The 13,841-nt window shown below is 39.7% G+C and overlaps 1 protein-coding gene, 1 long non-coding RNA gene and 1 pseudogene across 2 annotated transcripts in view; 1 reads left to right on the top strand and 2 right to left on the bottom strand.

Annotated features, from left to right (window-relative positions):
* The window catches only part of LOC149115748 (uncharacterized), a 94,674-nt gene that overhangs the window by 22,189 nt on the left and 58,644 nt on the right, over positions 1 to 13,841 (top strand). The gene's annotated exons all lie outside the window — the stretch shown is intronic.
* LOC149115752 (QRFP-like peptide receptor) lies at positions 2,767 to 3,758 on the bottom strand. The gene has a single exon (XM_089283848.1). The coding sequence runs from the start codon at positions 3,733 to 3,735 to the stop codon at positions 2,767 to 2,769; it is 969 nt and encodes a 322-aa protein (XP_089139974.1). The 5' UTR covers positions 3,736 to 3,758.
* On the bottom strand, positions 4,410 to 5,730 carry LOC149115751 (substance-K receptor-like; annotated as a pseudogene).

The raw sequence follows: 13,841 nt of genomic DNA, 5'->3' as shown, positions 1-13,841 counted from the left end.
ACGTTTCTGGATCGATTTTTGCAAGTTCTTCTTCCAGTCTTTCTTCAAACCTTTGGTCAATGGAAGCCATAGTGACTTGTGATATAACCAGAGGTGTTCATCTCTCTAATTGTGTTGCCTTGAGCTCGAGCAAAACAAGTTCAAAAATTCTCTTTGCTTTTTTTGCGTTTGCGGATAAGCCGCTGTTTTAGCGCGATCCCGCCGCATGGAATGCATAGACGGTAATCACACAATACCCCGACCCCGCAGCCTCTACACGGCGCTGGCATTTTCATTCCTTTCTTTAGCTGGTAGTTGTGCTGCCTGCAATAAACACCGACACAGCTCTTTCCGCAGTTTTCTTACCGGCCACGCATCAACCACGCACACTTGTTTGCTGCTCGAGTCATCGGTTAGGTTCGAACGGTATAACAGCGGGATCGTTTGTTTTTAATTGGTGTCCCTGTTGTTGTAAGTAGTATATGGTGTAGTAGACAAATACTGTTTCAAAGAAGGACTCAGCATTTCCCCATTTTGAAACCCCCTGGTTTAACCGGAGCGAGCTTGCGAGCTTCGGTATTAAAGCTGGGGGTTTCAAAACGGGGAAATACTCCTCCCTCTGCGAAACGGTATTTGTCTACTACACCATATACTACTTGTGCTAGAAACTGTTGCCAGACTCCACTGTTGCTCGAAAGTGCCGAGCCGGCTATTATTTCCTAAAACTATTTAAATATTCCCATAAGTTACTTTGCGGGATCGTTTGAACACTTGTTCGCTAGACAATATCAAAGGTGAATTCGGCATTTGGTCTTCTAAATAAACAGTAAATAACACACTGAAAATCGTTTGATGTACGGAAGTACGTGTCTCAAGGAGGACTTCCTCAGTTGGCAAAAGGTTCAGGACACTGGTCGTGATTACAGCATGCCAGTGATTAACAAATTCTTCTTGTGCAGGTTTTAAATTCATTCAACATACCATTTAGATCTTGACATGGAATAATAAATATTCTCTAGCTGTGGAAAGAAAACGCTAACTATCTTGAGGACTAGGTTCTTGGACTTGTGCACATGACGGCTTATTGTAGGAAAAAAATAAAGTTTGCTGCGCTTATGAAGCTTAAAACAACTATGTCGAATCAAGCATTGTTTAATATTCTACCCGGGGTATAAGTAATGATGACATGGTAATAAGTTATGGACAATCGCTCTGGCCTGGGACAAGCCTAAGACCAGGCGTAAATAGAAGCGGAAAGCTAGATCAAGCCCGATTTACTCGTTGGGTGGGAGGGTGTGTCCCTTTCGCTTCCGAAGCCTCGAGTAAAGTGATTGGATGGAACATTTGTGAAGCAGCCGGAGCGAGGGGGCTGGGGGGGGGGGGGGGGGGAGCGGGTAGTAAATTCCTATATACTGACATTTGCATATAGTCTTTAGGGAGTCAATTACCGATGCAAATTGAGTTTGCGTAGGATCGAAAACAGTGGCAATAAAAAACAAAAAAACAAAAAAAACAAAACAAAACAAAACAAAACAAAAGATAAAGGAATGAAGGCGTTTAATTTTTTTTCACTTAGACCCAGGGGAATTCTGCAATAAAGCTGGAGACTTATAAAGTGAATAACAGCTTAAATTGTATAAAGTACGAAAGTAAGTGTCTGAAGAAAAACCTTCCGGACTCTGCATGTGATAACAACGTGCAAACGATCGACAGAAGCTTCCTGTCTTGGCTTCCCACTCAGTCAACAAACCATTTTGATCTTAACGTGGAAAAAATATTCACTAAAAATTGAACCAAACATCAACCTCAACAGAAAAATAACCAAGGTAAACCTACATAATAAAAGGAGTAATCCTAAAGCGATAAACAAAAGCTGAAGAAGAAAAAAGGGGACATATGACTTGTTTCAGAGAATGAGCCCTACGCATAAACAATCAACATCAACTCTACTTGAGAAAGAGCTGGCAAAAAATTGTATAATTAGCTCAGCAGAGGGAAAAACACCAAGAAGTTTCCTCGAATATGGAAGTCAGCCTCCCAAGAAAGGCACTGCTAGTATATAAACCTTTGCATATGCCTTTTGTCTTCAGAATTAGAGTCAGACTTATGTGTTGGACATCACTATTTGGCGCTGCACCTAGGCAGCTCATAAAATACTGCCGAGTAAAACAAAGACAAAAGAGAAAGAGTGCTCAATTTGTTTTACTAAAACTGTGACAGTTAAATATATATAAAAAAACTTATATAGAGATGGCTGAGGAATGGTAATCGGCCGAACTTTATCACTCAATACTGTTTTGACGTTTTCATGCACTTCAATTCATTCCTTCCAAATTAAGAAAATTACTAAATAGTGTCCATTCACTTTATTGCTTCCTAATCATTAAGAACATAAATAGAGTAAGATTAAGAAATAACTAGAAATGATCGCAAAGGAATCTTCAAAAGAATGATTAAAAACGGGTCTGTGAAGTTTATCAAGCATGCATTGAATCAAACAAAAAGCAGTATTAAAATAAGAATTATTTACGCGGTTTAAGAACGCTGAAAACGTCCCATGAATTTAAGAAAATTACAAATCGAATTTACACAATAACTTCAATAGGTTGGTAAACTCAGTGTGTAAAGAAAGGTTTAAAGCCGTTCTGCAAAGGTTCTTTAAGCCATAGTGTACATTGAATTAAATCAAGCAGTTTTAAATAAACGTTCTTTAAGAGTTTTAGCTCGATCGAACCTCTCTGCTTTACATAATTAAGTATCATGAGCTACTGCGCTGCTCAAAATCATTTATCTAAGGAGAGCCTTAAGTCCTTTACGATAATTTCCGCTGAAAATAAAACAGATACAAGGATTTATGGCACAATTTGCAGTAGCCATTAACCTAACAACATGTACAAAGTATGGGTCGCCACAATTCGGCCATATGATGGTGTCCCTGAAGAGGAAAGTTAACCAGTAGACGAAGACGGGAAGGGAGCACACTGCAAACCCTAACACAATAGCAATGGCCATCTTTCGCACATTTCGCTCCTTTTGCAGGCGTTGTTGTCCAGCGTTGGCTGATTGCTCGCCTGGAATCTTCTGTGACTTGAGCTTTAGATAGATGATAATGTAAAGTATGGCTATCAGCACCAATGGGATGAAAATGAATAGAACTATACAGGACATGATGTAAGTCTCAAAGGATAAGGACTCTCCAAAAACTTCATTCCATTGCCGCTCACAAGCCAGTTTTTCTGGATATTCAACAAGTTTGCGAGCGATGAATTCTGGGGAGTTAACAGCTATCGCGACGATCCAAGTGGCGAGAACGAAGAACGAGCACGTCTTTGAACGCATGAGTGGAGAACGGAGAGGAAATACCACAGCACCAAATCGATCCACTGCTATCAGAACCAGGCTCTGAACAGACACAGTAGTGGAAACTTCTGGTAACAAGGCAACCAGCTTACATAAGACGTGCCCAAGAGGACCACTGATCAGCCAGGAGTCTTTATAGAGCGTTTGTATTTGCCAAGGAATAACGTAGATCGGTAACAGCAGATCGGACATGGCCATGTTTACAATGAAAAAGTTGATGGGTTTTCTCATGGTTTTCGTCTTGTAGACAATTATTCCGATGACGGTGTTCCCTGCCAACGAAAAAATGAAGATCAGGCAGTAAGCAGAAGTCATTCCAACTTTTTCTTCTGCAGGATTGCTGGGACAACTCGATGACTGTGTTCCATTCATAGTTGTATTCACGTTGTCCGACATTGCCGTTTAGTTTCTTTTTCCGCTCCGGCTCAAGCTAATCTGCTCACTTAGTAACTTCACTCTATTTATAGGTTTTAGGTTCCTGTGTGACGAGTAGCTCAACAAATTGGAGTGACCTATCAGCTTGCGCCACAATTTGCTTTTCATTTCACATCTTAACGTTAATGAAACTGGAAGCAGACAGTGTTCTAGAATGGCACTGCTGCGTCAAATGAAGTAGCAATTGGTTGGACTGGTTTCAGCTCTGTTCGAAGAATGATTAAACGTTGTTAAATTTTCGTCTTCGGTTATTGTTTGATGTGCATCAAATTGTCCATCAAGACGAGTCAGTGAGAACACAGGATGTTCAATTTTAGAGCCCGAGCTCAATTAAATCAATTATCCCGATGCCTTATCAGAGAATATGCATCTTATCGGAGTTTAAATTTAGAAATTTAAATTTCTAATATATTCACATTTATATGTGTAATTTGCTGCGAAGACGACCCATGATTATCTTAATTAGAAACTTTCACTTAATTATCTCTCTCGGCTGTTTTTAATGTAAATTTGCTATCAACTCTAATTTTTTATATATTATCAGTTCCATCTTTCGTTCCTTTGTCATCAAAGTTCTTTCAATCATTTTGTTAAATACACTCATCTTGCAGTTGTTTTCTGACGGCATCGGGTGACGCCAAATTAGAATTCAGAATCATTAAATGGAGAACGAAAGTCTGTTTGATAAGACGGACCAAACGGCTTGTTTTTCTTGCCATAACATTTTTTTTTTTTTTTACAATCTGGTAGACAAACCATGAAATACAATGCAAATGGAGTCCAATACATGCATTTTATCTGCAGACTAATAGAATGTGGCTATTCTTAACAAAACAACCTGCCACTAACTTGGTCAGTTGGACTATATACTGCTTTTGTCTTAAAAATAGAGCATCGATATCATAAGCCTGCTTAAAGCAATTTCCAGGAGTAATCATAGACTATATATTGGTAGATTGCTTTACGAACCAATCAGTGCTACCTGATTACTTGTTTGCAGGACCGAAAAACAACTACATTTTGTAAGGAGACTCTTAAGACCCTGGCCGTAATCAAACAAATGCAAGGGTTAATGGCACAATTTGCACGAGCAACGATCAGTGCAATAACATAATAATGCATGGTGCTACAAGACACTCTATCTAGTAGGGTAAAAATAGTGTACGGCACCCAACATACTGCAGAACTTAATACAATAGCAATGACCGTTTTAAACAGATTTCTTTCCCTTTTCTCTCGTTGCTGTGCAGCGTCGAACGCTCGCCTGGAGTCAGCTGTGACTTACGTTTCAAAACAATCGTACAGTAAAGTACACTCATTAAAACCAAAGGGGCATAAGTCAATACAACAAATATTGCCAAAATGTAATTTGCAAAGGACGAGGACTCTCCAAAGGCTTCACTCCATTCCCGTGCACACACTAGCTTTCCAGCGGAGTATCCAACAAGTCTGAAGGCGAAGAGATATCGGGACTAGATAGCCATCGCGATGATCCAAGTGGCGGGAATGAAGAAGAGGCAAAGTTTAGGGCTGACGAGTGGAGAACGGAGGGGAAATACCACAGCTCCAAATCGATCTACGTACCGTTATCAGTGTTAAGCTCTGACTAGAAACAGTGGAGGAGACATCAGAAAAGAAGATACGAAGCTTACACAAGGCTTGACCAAGAGGTCCGCCTATCAGCTAGGAGTCGACATACAACTCTGTAACAACCTTCGGGAACAAGAAAATCGGTAACAGCAGATCGGACATGGCCATGTTTACTATCAGAAACATGATGCTTGTCCTCATTGTTTTTGTCCCGTAGAAAATTATTCCGATTAAAGTATTCCCAGCCAACTAAACAATTAAGATCAGACAGTAAGAGAAGGTTTTTCCAATTTTCTCTTCTGCAGGATTACTGAAGCAGATTGATGGCTGATCATGAGTTCCATTCATTGTTGAGTTCACGTGTTTACTGATATCCTCAAGTTAACGTCGATGATAAGGATTCGTTATCTTGCGAAGATGGTTTGCTGCTTTTGCCCCAAACCAACTGTCTCTTATTGAGGATATCGTAATGGATATGCAACGGATCAGTTTTGCTCTGTCGCTGTTTCACATTGTTGAATATAATTTTCGCTTGACTGAGAACATTTATAGACATTTTCCAAATTCGCCTATTATTTGACGCCCCAATGATTTTTCTCTTTCAGTCCTTCTTTGTAATAGTTTTTGTTGCTCCTGCTGTTTTTTTTTTGGGGGGGGGGGGGGGATGGGGGGCGGTTTGGGGTTTTTTTGCCGACTAGCAGTGGGAAGACAACAATTGATTTGGAAACTGATCGATCGTCCTTCAAATATTCTCTATGTGAGATCTCTGGAGATCTTCCTTTAAGTTAACACATCTCTTTTACAACAGCCGTACGATGCCAACCAAACAAAGATAAAGTAAAGGACTGGTGCAACTTCGCCGACATTCTCAACGAATGATGACAGACTATATATCAAACGCTAGGTATTTTACTGGAGATCTAGAATCGCGTTTTTCGAAAACACCTTTCATCTCGAGCGAACGTAAACAGGAAAAAATTAGACCAACAGTTTAATTCCCTAAAAAAACAGTGTTCATCTGAATGATATTTCCTACCCAGTGCGTAAATGCATAGTTGGGGGCGCAAGGTGCAAATCATCTTGGCAAATAAAACAAAATATATAAAGTTATTAACCACAACTATAACAAATTTTCCAATCCGATTGGTTGTAAGAAGGCCGGAAATCAGCAGTCAATTAGGACACTTTCAAATAATCTCTATGTGAGATCTCTGGAGATCTTCCTTTAAGTTAACACATCCCTTTTACAACAGCCGTACGATGCCAACCAAACAAAGAAAAAGTTAAGGACTGGTGCAACTTCGCTGACATTCTCAACGAATAATGACAGACTATATATCAAACGCTAGGTATTTTACGGGGGATCTAGAATCACGTTTTTCGAAAACACCTTTCATCTCGATTGAACGTAAACAGGAAGAAATTAGACCAACAGTTTAATTCCCTAAAAAAAACAGTTTTCATCTGAATGATATTTCCTACGCAGTGCGTAAATGCATAGTTGGGGGCGTAAGCTGCAAATCATCTTGGCAAATAAAACAAAATATATAAAATTTTTAACCACAACGATAACTTGGCAAATAAAACAAAATATATAAAGTTTTTAACCAGAACGATAACAAATTTTTCAATCCGATTGGTTGTAAGAAGCCTGGAAATCAGCAGTCAATTAGGACTCTTTTCGCGCATTCTGCACAGCGCTAGAAGTAGGCTAGTTTGAACGGAGAGAATCCTCTTGTTTGCTGTCACTCTTGGGAAACCGATTGTGCGCGACACGTTAAGTTGGTGGTTGGCGCCAAAGCAAGTACTCCATACAAATTGAGTATGTTGTTTTGATTATACTGTTTGTAATTTCTCTAAATATTTTGAAGTTTAAATAAAGTCTTCGCTACATTTTGTTTGCTTGTGAAATGTGCTTACTTTCATGGCAAGATTTGCATTTCTCCATCATTTTCCTTCATGAACCTGTCCAAGTTCACGATCTTGGAACAAAGTTATTTTCATTTTCTTTTTCAGCTTCCTGCGAGTTATTTAGGAACGTTTGCTGCTTACCGTTTTTAATTACAAATTTAACAGATCCAAATGCTTAGAGGTTTCCACTTAAACGTTCTGCGAAACAAAATGTGACCTATCGATCGCAATCGTCGCGCTTTTCGTGATGCGGGGCTGCCGACTTTGGCTCTTGAATATCCTTTTTTGCCCCTTTTCGGCCTGCTTTGTGCCACTTGAGCTCTTCTCTGACTCTTTCTGGGACGTAATTTTTCCATTTTTTTCTCTACAGACAACACTTTCATCGAAAACAGAAGAGGGACCCTGCATTTTTAAGTTGCCTGAGGCAACCATGTTTGTTTACAACTCGCATACGCATGCTATCGTGCGCGATATTGCGCGATTTTCTCGCGGGTAATTTGCTCATGTGTACATTGGGAACCATTCTTGGCGCGGTCAAAAACCCTTTCGAGCCCCCTTAAGGGCTCATTAACCGATTTATGCGCGCGCCCGCTACTTACGTCAGCCTGAGCGCGGAAAATAAAAACAACTCAATAACTTCCAAATTCGCTAACATTTTAGATGTTTTTCTTTGTGTTTCACAAAATGCAAAGTAAAAAAAGTACAAGCAGAGACAAAATAAGAAGAAGACAGGAAAACAAGAGCAATAGAAGGTCAAAACTAACTCTGTGTGGCTTTGTTTGATCTTACCGAAGTGCGCTGATAGTGTAAATTGCGCACGCGCTGATAGGGTAACTTCCAATATATATCGGGCGCACTTCCGATTTCTTTAAATGCTAAAGGAAACGCGGTTTTTCATTAAATCCAGCCTTTTTCGACGGATTTCGATCAAAGCCAACGTTGGAAAGATAGCTATGCATTCCTTTTTCAAAATCATGCTTTTTCAGAAAATTACGCATTTTTTAATATTTTGAAATTCTCTCAAAATCTGACCTTTTAGAAATGAAACAAAATCTATGCATAGCGTAATGAGGATTTAAAATAAAATATCAAATCAATGAAAAAAATCCCGATTAAGTAATTTGCCTGGGAGCCTTTACGTTTTTTCAGTATTAGTCACATGACCATGGGCGTGGCCTGGTGACGTCATCACTAGTGTTACTAATCATGAAAAAGTTAAAACACATGAAATAACTCTGAACTAGCTGAAAATGATGAGGTTATATGAGAATAAATTTTCCTTAGCAACGGCTCGAAAAGATCGGTTAATGGGCCCTTAAGGTTTTTTTCTCATACGATGTTATATTTTCCTAAATTGACAGGACTCGCTAGGACCTGGTGCCACCCAGTAATTCTGTTTATAATCAACCTATGGTTAAAAGCGGCAAGCTTTTTCAATACAAGATCCCAAAAGCAATACTGCGTACAAACCGCAATAACAATAATAAATAAAACTTTTTCTAAAGGTTGTAAGGAAATTCGAGGCTCAAACTGCGCGAATATCCGAATGCAAATTGACATGTTTAAAAAGCCCATCCGGTCACGTTTTCAGGTTAATTTACTGCATGATTGGCTGATCAGGCTAAACAATTCCGCCTTCATCTTAATATGAATAAAGCAGTATCAACGGATAACAAACCAGCTAGTAAATAGAGTCCGACAGAAGGATAATTTAATAAAAAAGTGAACAACGATGAATGGAACACAGCCACCAAGCTGCTTCAGTAATCCTGCAGCAGAAAAAAATGGAAAAACCTTCTCTTACTGCCTGATCCTTATCGTTTCACTGACCGGGAACACATTACTCGTAATATTGGTCTACAAGACTGACCTATTGATTGGTAAACGGTGCTCTCGGTCACACCTTGTATAAGCTGCATATCTTCTTTGCCGATGTTTCCACGATTGTGTGTATTCAGAGCCTGGTACTGATAGCATTGGATCGATTTGGGGTTGTGGTATTTCCCCCCCGTTCTCCGATCATCAGCCCTAAACCATGTCTCTTCTTCATTCAAACCCGCAATTCGAGGCAAAAGTCGCCATCATCTTTGCAAGACAATGAACTCTGATTGGTTGTCAGTTAAGGCCTAAAATGAGAAACCGAATGCAAGAGTTAAGGCGGCGTACCTGTAGCGACCTTAAGCCGTTTTACCGCGCTGCAACTGCAATAGGCCATCCCATAAAAACGTTTCGTTTTTATCAGTCATCCTCTATCTCGTGAAAAGGAGTCGGTAGGTCGGTTAGAAATATACATGTAAGATAATACTATCTTCCCCGTGGGCTGCCACTTTGCATCGGAACTGCTGTCACTCAACAAGGTGTTCGAAGACGATGTTATGGAGGCTCTGTTAGATGTCAGGGTCACTTGAAGATGGGTATGTAGTGTGTTAAGCTAAGACAAAAAAGAAAAAAAAAAAAGTAAAAGAAAAGAAAAGAAAATGGGTACAGGCAATCAGCCAAAAGCACCTTTTTTTACACTTTTTTCAAAAAACTTGACTTGGGCCTCGGTCGGGCGAAAGAGAAACAAAACATCATAAAGGCATGGCCAGTTAGTTACATTTGCATTTCAATGGCTCCATTTCTCATCTTAAAAGCAACTCAACTGTTTTTATCTGAAACGACTTTGAACAGTACTTTGAACTCTGGCACAGTACAGATAAATTGCTAACATGAGTTGCTGTCTCTCAGTTCTGTCTGTAATTGTACTCGCAATTGACAGTTCGTTCTATCAGTCCGGTTTGTAATGTTAATTAGCTTGACTAACCTAAAGCTGAAAGCAGGATTTTCCGCCAAAACAATCACCAGCAGAAGTACTAAATATGAAAAACAATAATTAACAACAACAAAAAAGTTTACTATTTTAAATCCAAGGTTACATGGGACACAAGCCAGAAGCAGACCGAACATTCTTAGACAATTAAGATTTTTATTATCTAAAAACCAGGTCAAACGTGAAGCTAAAATATCAAATCTCTAAGCTGCTTAATGCGTATTTGACGTATCAGAAAAACCTGTCTTCATCACGAATATAAATAGAGCAGTGCTTAACAGCCAACAAACTAGTAAACTTTACGACGCCGGAAGACTTGAACTTAGCAATAAACGGGACTAACCCAACGAGCTGCTTCAGTAATCCTGCAGCAGTGAAAATTGAAAAAACCTTCGCTTACTGCCTGATCTTCATTTTTTCGTTGACTGGGAATACTTTAATCGGAATAATTGTCTACAAGACAAAAACCATGAAAAAAACTACCAATTTTCTGTTAGCAAACATGGCCGTGTCCGATCTGTTGTTACCGATTTTCTTGTTCCCGCAAGTTATAACAGAGTTATATATCAACTCCTGGCTGGTAGGCGGTCTTTTTGGTCGGGCCTTGGGTAAGCTGTATATCTTTGTTTCCGATGTCTCCGTCGCTGTATCTATTCAGAGCCTGCTGGTTCTGATAGCAGCGGATCGATTTGGAGCTGTGATATTTCCCCTCCTTTCTCCACTCATCAGCCCTAAGCTTTACCTCTTCCTCATTCCCGCCACTTGGATCATCGCGATGGCTGTCCAGTCCCCTTATCTCTTCGTTTCAGACTCGTTGAACATTCAGGGAGGTTGGTTTGCCCTCGGGAATGGAATGAAGTCTTTGGTGAGTTCTCGTCCTATGCAAATTACGAGTTTTAGTAATATTTTTAATTTTCCTGTATGCAACTTTATTCTATAGCTGTGGTTAACTGTTTTGCAATCATAATCTATTTTACCGTTTTCTGTTGTAATTTGGTAGCAATAAAATTCAACCAATTCAAATTCAACCTATTCATAGCCATTCTATTTAGCTCCCGAGTTTTATAACTTTATCCACAATCCATGTCACGGATTAAAATCGTTTGATGATGGAGTAGAAAGTTTGACAGGAAGTTTCTGTCAGGCAGAAAGTAATGCACGATTTAATCACGTGCAGTTTCCAGGTGCTCTGCACGCATGCGCGCAGACACGGAGTGCTTTCCATGAAATTAAAAATTCATCTTCATGAGGAGGTGGAGGAGGAGGAGGTGAAGGAGGAGGAAAAGTAGGTGGAGGAGGAGGTGGAGGAGGAGAAGGAGGTGGAGAAGGAGGAGGAGGAGGTGGAGGAGAAGGAGGAGGAAGAGGTGGAAGTGGAGGACGAGGTGAAAGAGGAGGAAGAGGTGGAGCCAAGAATCGGAGAAACTGGAAACGAGTTTAGTTTCCAACACTTTGATATTAAAGTTTGTGACATTTGCCATTGTGTGATGTTTGGTTTAATACTCTCCTTTAGAGAGGGGGACTGGGGAAGCCCAGCTGTGAGTACTTTGATTTATTCTGATTGGATATCGATGAGGTCATCGTCCCATGATGCTTTGCATCACCCTATATAGGCTAGACTCGGACCCAAGTCTCTCGGTCTGGCCGCTTGCCGGACGGACCTCTGTCATTTAGGACCACAGGAAACTGTAAGTATCGAGTTTGAAGTTGCATGACATTTTTTGCGTGACCCTGGCGTGATTTGTGTCGCCATGGAAATCCGTGAGACCGATCCCAGGTCCCCTGTCGAGGCTGGTGGGCTGTTTTCCGACATGGCCGACTTTTGTAGGCGCCGCCATTTTGAATTCTTAATTCGGCTCCTGATTGGTCCGATTTTTCAAGGCGCCATCTTGGATTTGGCGAACAATAGAGCCCATTGGTCTCCAAACAATAGCCTATTGTCTTTCTCGGCTCCTGATTGGTTACGGCCCATATGAGCCACCATTACTACTATCCTCCCTTCACAACTCCATACTAAACTTTCCATCTTGTTATTATGCCCACTGTAACCTTATTTGTCAAACGGGTAGTTACATTGTGAACAAGCCGCATAGTGTTAAAATTGATTGCGAGACTTTATCAGGCTTCGACCTATCTAGCTTTAAACGCTAATACTTTCTTTTCCGAGCGCATTGAACGAACCGTGGTGAAAGAACTGCCACGCCGTGTAAAGCGCAACATGAACGCGGTTAGCTGAAAGTTATCCTGAAATCGCTATTTTTAATACAGGCACTGAGGTTCAGTCAAGGTCAAGCAAAATGGTGCGCGAGATAAGATATGCAGATGTACAAACAAATAGAAAAGCCAAAACGAGACAAAATTCTCACGGTCAAGAATGCAAGAAGAGTCTCACTATAAGCAATGAGAAAAAGACCAACAAAGCATTTTTTTTTTTTTTTTTTTGCAAATACTCGGTTACCGAATAGCTGTGATTTTACATCGAAACAAAATCAGTATGATCGTTTAAACCGATATTGTATTAACTGCCTTCTTGGAAGACCGCATGGCTAATTTGTATGTAATATATCACCCACTCGAGACAGTGTTTCATGTAATATATCAAACACGAAAGATAGCGTTTCATCGGGATATCCAAACACCGAGAAGAGAATCGTAAATATAACGCGCGGCGGAGGAGTTTTGATGAAATTTGAGGTGTTTGGATAGCCTATGAAACACTGTCTCGAGTGTTTGATATATCTTCTCAATCGAAACAAAAACTAAGGAGTGAACGGAGAAGGAAAATCGTCAAATTCTATGCTAGTTAACACCGGGTATCCAACCTCCTTCACGGTTGTGATTTTCTTCGTTTTTGATTTTTAAACTTAATAATTATTGATGAGTTTGATCATCTTTAAGGTCATGGTGAATATAGTCCATTACAAATGCCTCCAAATATGCTTCACAACTGAACTGCATCAAAAATATTAGGAGAAAATTCTCTTTTTCAATTTTCTTTTTACAAACATTTTTTTCCCGTGAAATGCGATTACGTTTTCATGGCATCTTTGAGGCACCATTGTTGAATTCTTAATTGCCATGGCAATCTATAATTGCACGAAAATCACTCATTACCTTGAAACGGGCTAGAAACGTACATTCTTAGGCGAGTTTTCCTTCATTTTTGAAAGTAACAAACATCGTTATTCTTCTAGCAATATACGAGAGTGATTATGTGGAGGAGAGGGGTACATTTGATGTCTAATAGTGAAAATTTGGGCATTTTTCTTGGGAAAAAGTCATTTCTTTTCAATTTTACCAGAAAACGAGGGAATCAAAACACAGTTAAAAACTTAGGTTTGGCATGAATAAATCACTTGTTTTAGACACTCCGACAAAATCAAGCTCGACACACTAAAACAATATAGCTAGTTATAGAAAAACACAAATTTTGGAGTATTACTTGCAGGCCATGAATGGAATGCCTTCCGTATATGACCTGAGGCTTTGTATGTCAAAGTAAACCATGGTAACACTAGCCACAAACACATATTCTGGACTGTTTTTGATTTGTGTGATTACCTACGAAATAGATGTGAGCTGGGTTAGCTTAAATTCTCTACGTTTAGTTGACATAACAGTGAAAGACTAGCTCAAGAAATAGGATTTTATTTTTTCAATTTAACCGCTGCGTGACAAAATATGAGCGAGTCTTATATACAAAATTGTCTCATTACCATAAGCGCTTCAGTCACTGACGAAGCGTCAAAAATTTCAAGTC

This window comes from Orbicella faveolata, unplaced genomic scaffold, assembly GCF_042242905.1.
Source record: "Orbicella faveolata isolate gen_17 unplaced genomic scaffold, um_ofav_v1 contig_13, whole genome shotgun sequence".
Taxonomy (NCBI): Eukaryota; Metazoa; Cnidaria; class Anthozoa; order Scleractinia; family Merulinidae; genus Orbicella; species Orbicella faveolata.
The sequence above is the reverse complement of the archived record's forward strand: the minus strand, read 5'-3'. Positions and strand labels throughout refer to the sequence as shown.

Excerpts from the sequence above, each read along its gene's own strand:
- LOC149115752 (XM_089283848.1), bottom strand. The coding sequence starts at position 3,735 with ATGTCGGACAACGTGAATACAACTATGAATGGAACACAGTCATCGAGT.